General features: G+C 36.0%; 1 protein-coding gene across 1 annotated transcript in view; it reads right to left on the bottom strand.

The window, feature by feature from the left end:
• Nucleotides 1-1,455: 1,455 nt before the first annotated feature.
• Nucleotides 1,456-6,414, bottom strand: part of Katnbl1 (katanin regulatory subunit B1 like 1) — a 38,280-nt gene continuing 33,321 nt past the window's right edge. Inside the window, exons 8-10 of the mRNA XM_021193749.2 lie at nucleotides 5,715-5,804; nucleotides 4,707-4,800; nucleotides 1,456-2,418 (exon numbers count right to left, since the gene is read on the bottom strand). Coding sequence (XP_021049408.1) covers nucleotides 2,386-2,418; nucleotides 4,707-4,800; nucleotides 5,715-5,804 — 217 coding nt within the window. The 3' untranslated portion in view covers nucleotides 1,456-2,385. The remainder of the gene's footprint in view (nucleotides 2,419-4,706; nucleotides 4,801-5,714; nucleotides 5,805-6,414) is intronic.

The raw sequence follows: 6,414 nt of genomic DNA, 5'->3' as shown, positions 1-6,414 counted from the left end.
GAGCATGCCATCTTATTCAATGTCAACAAACATATTTAGGCATAAGAATTCTGTTAAAGGGCTGGTGAGATAGCTCGATGGCTCAGTGGGTAAGAGTACCCGACTGCTCTTCCAAAGGTCCGGAGTTCAAATCCCAGCAACCACATGGTGGTTCATAACCATCCGTAACAAGATCTGATGCCCTCTTCTGGAGTGTCTGGAGACAACTACAGTGTACTTACACATAATAAATAAATAAATAAATAAATAAATAAATAAATAAATAAATAAAAGAATTCTGTTAAAACAGTAATACTGCTTTTTACTATACTTAATTTTTATTGATACTTCATTTACTCGAACTTTGATTTTTTTAAAAGATACTGTTTAGTCAATAATCTAATCCATATTATTTGATACTGTGCAACTAAAAAACTATAAAGCATGTTAGATCTTATTTTAAATATTTTCTCTTCAAACCTGGAAATCTATATATACTATTATACAAATCAATCATTCTATTTCTCTTTGAGAAGTAAACTATGCACACCACATTCTTTGTGATCACAAACTGAATTTATTAAGTGGATACTGAAATATGCAGTCCGAAACCACAGAATTTCTTTGTGCATGTGAGAAGTTAATGAATTTAAAAGGATCAGACTCAAATCCTCAGTCTCACTAGCATCACACTCCAACCAAACCACATCAACCTGCTCAAATGGTTCAATAAGACAGTGAAAACTAAGGACTAAGAAAGAAAGGCTGTAATTTCCATCTTAAAGTTTCAGGATGATGGAGGGTTATGAAACTCCCACATTATGAAGAATGACTTCTTACATACCTCACCTCGCAATCACAAAACTGTAGTCATCTGGAATGACCCTAATCTGAGGATATAATAATCAATTACTACAATGGATATTCATTCTGTGGTGTACATAGATATCTGGAATAATAAGCTATACAAAACAGAATTCAGTGAAAAATAACACTTTAAACATCTCCATAGCAAGAAAAGATGCTGGCAGGTAGGGGTGTAGGGGTCTCAGTAGTCACTGTTTTCAGTTTTAAGATGTACATTGGAATATGAAGAGGAAGTCAATTTATCTTTTCTGGAAGCTTGCAAGCCTTATTAAAGAAAGATGATGAATGGGCCAGCAGGAATGGTAGCCAACTGCAATTCCATCTAAGACAGGTACGATTCAAACTGTTATGACATTCCAGAATTGAGTACACTGATGCCTCAAATGACTATATTAAAAAAAGAAAACACAAAAAATGCTTGCATATAGTTTGCTGGAATTTCATACTAACCATTAGAGGAGGTAGTGATGCATTGTGTTGGAACTTAAAGTACAATGTCAGCATTAACTGTAAACAATTCTGAAACATTGTATGGAACTTTTCAGAACACATTTAGTGTCAAGGAATTAATCAGATTTCATATAAAATTAGAATTAAAAAAGCAAAAAATAGAAATATTTAGTAAATTTACTCAAAGGAAGTTTAAATGTTACAGAAATGAAAAATATTAGAACTCTATATACAATAAAAAGTGAATATAAATTAGCCAACTCCATGGACATTTCCAGTTAAACATTCATACAAATACATATTCACCTTTTTTCTTTATATAAGAATAACACATACATACAAACATAACATGAAGTTTCTGATAAAAAGAATCAAGAGATGCTAAAAATTTCTCAAGTTTAAAAAAAGTGATGTCGAATATATTTCAACAACATTCTACATGAATGAATGTAAACCCCTGATTTAATTCCATGATTTTATCATGCCAGAGCATGGTTGCTTTAAATTTTTTTTAAAAAGAGATATTGGTATTATAACACATTGGCTTATCAATAATTAAGGCATTTGTACACAGTATCAGTGTGGACAAAAATTTTTAATATTACTTACTATATTTTAAACTTTTGCAGTCTTTCCGACAGAAGAAAATAGCTGCACACATTTAAGTGTTTCTTCATAAAACACAATAAAAATTTTAATATTGGTCTTTATAGTTCCTGGTAATAAGTCCTGTCTTACTTTTGCATACTATAAATCATATTCTTATGCAGGACTGAGTTAAGACCCAGTAGTTCTTAAACAACGCTACCAAATGGTCATTTAAATTCTGTGTGCAGCAAAGGCAAACAGTCTTCATAGTGCACTTTCACCTCATTGAAGTTGATGCTGCTCCTTCTCCATGCTTCCACTTCAATGTGAAGTAGATTGTTAGGATTTCATTAGTGGTTTTATTATGTGGCTTTTTAAAAGAAAAAAAAAATTGGTTTTATTTCTTCCACAGCTCTCGGTTCTCAGGAGAGACCTACTTTGGGAGATCATATAATCCAGCGCTGTCTGAATAACCAAATACTCTTTAGAAGATGAAATCTCTCAATGCAGCTGTAATAAATAAGCATCTACATCCTTAAAGGAGAAAAGAAACATCCATCAGTTAATTAAGCAAATACAAATGCACTCAACCTGCCTTCTTTTCTGCTTGTTTCTTAATTTGCCTTAGTTCCCTTTGAAACCTTTAAAAAGGAAGAAGTCTTATTTAAAAATTTTATATGCATGTTTATCACAATAAACACATACTACATATTCAATAACATTGAGCAAACACTAAGTAAATGTTTTGGTTCCTGTGTTACAACAACTCTGCTTTGCAGTTAAAATGTACAGGGATTCTGTAAGTGCTATATAAACCAAAGCCCAAGGCACAATTTGACAATTTCATCTTATTTTTAAAAACAATTTATTTTGATTTTATGTGTATGAATGCTTGTCTGCTTGTATGTCTGTGCACCACAGGTATGCATACTGCCAGAAGCAGCCAGAAGGGGACGCTGAATCTCTTGGAACTGAAGTTACAGACAGCTTTGAAATGCAGTGTGTGTACTAAAAAGTGAAGCCAGGTCCTCTATAAGGAGGAGACCTTGAGATCCCCTCTCCAGATCCATTCCCCAGCCTATACTCATCTGCTCTGATTTTTAACCTGGAGAAAAACAAATGGTGTAATGGAGCAGTCAAGGACTGCTGTGGGAGAGGAAGCCACTGTTTTTAGTGCCACAGCCACTTTCTCATGTCCCAGTGGACAGCTCATAAACAAAAACAAAAGAAACGCAAGAAAATATAAAAGCAAGCCGGGCACTGGTGGCACCTGATTTTAATCCCAGCACATGGGAGGCAGAGACAGGCAGATCTTTGTGAGTTCAAAGCCAGTCTGGTCTACAGAGCGAGTTCCTGCACAGTCAAGACTATACAGAGAAACCATGTCTCAAAAAACAAAAAAGAAAAAGATATAAAGGTGGAACAGGGACTTGGGAGAGGAAGGGTGACTGGAAATAGTGGGAGGATAAGATCAGTATGACCAGAATGTACTATACACATGAATGGGTCAAAGAAAACATTTATTTTTAAATTTTTAAATGAAAATGTATAGCTTTTAATGTTTCTTTTTCCTTATTTACTTTACATCCCGTCCATTGCTCCCTGATAAGTAACATATTTCAGGGCTGATATCATACTAAAGATTTTACTATAGACTTTACATTGAAACTTTAATTACTTGACAATTTTCACGATCACCATAGTATCTTAAAGCTATGTTTATAAGAAGCTTTTCCTTTTTAATAAAAAGAGAATTAAGTTAACTAGGCATGGTGGCACACACCTCTGATCCTAGCACTTGGGAGCTGAGGAAAGAGGATGGTGATCTCAACACCAGGAGGGGCTCCATGGTGACATGAGGCTAGCCCTGACTATACAGACCTGTCACAATAACCTAACAATGCTTTTCAGCTCTACTAAAGTCTTCACAGTGTTATATATACTTTAAAATCATAAGCAACAAACAACTTCAGAAAAATAGACCTGTTTAAGACTTTAGTCTGATTGAAAGATTCTGAAGGACGTCAGATGAATTTGAAAAAAGAGTGACTAAGCCGGGTGTGGTGGTGCACGCCTTTAATCCCAGCACTCAGGAGGCAGAGGCAGGCGGATTTCTGAGTTCGAGGCCAGCCTGGTCTACAAAGTGAGTTCCAGGACAGCCAGGGCTATACAGAGAAACCCTGTCTGTCTTCAAAAACCAAAACCAAACCAAAACAAAACAAAAACTCACTGTGTCAATAAGCAGAGTAAAAGTAGTGAATCAAAAAAGAATTCTTGCCAGGCATGGTGATATATATAATCCCAGCACTTGGGAGGCAAAGGCAGGCAGATTTCTGTGAGTTTGAGGCACCTAGCCTACATAGCAAGTTCCAGGCCAGCCAGGACTACATAGTAAAACTGTCGGAGCAAAAACAAAGACAAAGAAAGAGGTAAGGGACGGAGGGATAAAAAAAGATGGGTTAGGGAGCTGGGAAATGTGTGTACAATCACATATAGTGATATCTTTAATGCTCAATCTCATTTGTTTCTTTTTACACAGGTACCCAGGAAAATTTCATGAGCCAGTGACATAAACATTTCCTTAAACCATACAATGTTTTATTTCCTGGTAAATAACTACTCATGACAGCAAATGCCCAGCAGCAGGGTGGAAATACTTCTCACCACCAATTCTTTCTGCAATTAAAATTACCAATGTCCTCTAGGAGTTTAAATATTAAAATCCCAACTAGCGATGTGCCTTCTTCCTGTAACAGATAAGCATATCAATACTGATCAATATTACATTCATGCATAACTCTTAAATTACATATATAGATTACCTTAGCTATATTACCAGTATATCCTGGAACCAAAGTAAGATGGTTTTCCTGTTTCCATAATCCACTCAACTGTTGCTTTAAAATCTTAATATTTCTGAGGGAAGGAAAAAAAGAAAGAAAAAGAAGAAAACAAATAGTAAGATACAGACTTGCTTTTAATTTATTTATATCAGTAGAAAACCATATACAAAGTCAAGAAACTTCTTAAAATAGTATATCCCATGCCACACAGAAATTCATGGATATTTGGCTGTCAAAGTAGACAAGACAGCAAGTAGGCATTTGTAGCAAGTGGACAACTTTCTTGGGTATGAAGAAGAAAATTCCATTGAGTCTACAGAGATTATGGAATTTGAGAGGGAGTTGGGGAGGGGGAGAGAGAGAGACTTGTTTTCAGCACCATCTGGCAACCCAGAGGTTGCTATACAGCTGAGGCTAGCCTCAAGCGTGTGTTCTTCCTGCCTTGGCCTTGCTAGTGCTGGGTTTAGAGGCATGGTCCACCATGCCTGGCTTGAGTTCAAATCATTTGGGAGACTCCTCACATATTTTTAAGCTAAGGCATGCTGACTGTAACTATTTTCAGAGACCTGTCAGGCTATTTCCATTCCTTACTGCACCAAGGGCAGCGTCTTTCTTCTACCTTACTAGCACAGTGCATGTGAAGGCTCCACCACTGCTGTGTTGTGACCCCTTGGGAGGGAAGGGCTGAGGTAGGTATGCTGTCTTACATCAGCACGGAGAATGTTGGGGCTGAAGACACACAGTGAGAGTGTCACAAAATAACCCAAACATAAAATAAAAGGTAAGGTTCTAGCAGCAGAGATATAAGGAGTTTTGGGACTCTGCATGTTTCTTCATAAATAAAAATTACCTCAGTTTAATATTTCTCTGAAAATAAAAAAAATAAAATTATACAATGATGATAACAGAATAAACTCACTACTTTGCTTAATTAAGATACTTTTCCATAGAAATTTCAGCACAAATTATCTTAAAAGTTATACTTACCCATCACTTATAATTTCTGATGTAGATGAGAGTTCTGACCACCACCTTTTTATTACTGCTTGAAGCCAGTTTAAGCCAACAATTACATATCTGAAGTAAAATTTTGTGACAAAATGTAAGTGTTTTCATATAAGCCTATAACAATAACACTACCCCCCAAAAGTCCCCATAGATATACACCAGTCATGCTCCTTAAGAAAAATATATTTTACTACTTTCATGATCTACTTCACAAAACCATAGAAATTATATAGCTGTTCTTAGATCCTTTTGTGATTTTTCTTTAGTGTTTATATTCCTGTCCTAATCATACTATAAACTCCTTGGGAACAGAAATAGGGTTGGAGAAAATGGCTCAGTGGTAAATGAATCTGACCCCAAAGCTGACAACTGAATAAATCTGAAATTCACATGATGGAAGGAGAACCTACTACTAGAGGTTGTTCTCTTACCCCACTGTCACAATAAATAAAGTGCAAAGTTGGGTGCGGTGGCACACACCTTTAATCCCAGTACTTGGGAGGCAGAGGCAGCAGATTTCTGAGTTCAAGACCAGCCTGGTCTACAGAGTGAGTTCCAGGACAGCCAAGGCTATACAGAGAAACCCTGTTTCGAGAAACAGAAAGAAAGAAAGAAAGAAAGAAAGAAAGAAAGAAAGAAAGAAAGAAAGAAAGAGAGAGAGAGAGAGAGAGAGAGAGAG

The sequence above is a fragment of the Mus pahari genome, chromosome 3 (assembly GCF_900095145.1).
Source record: "Mus pahari chromosome 3, PAHARI_EIJ_v1.1, whole genome shotgun sequence".
NCBI classification, from domain to species: Eukaryota; Metazoa; Chordata; class Mammalia; order Rodentia; family Muridae; genus Mus; species Mus pahari.
This window is presented reverse-complemented; position numbering and strand designations above follow the sequence as displayed.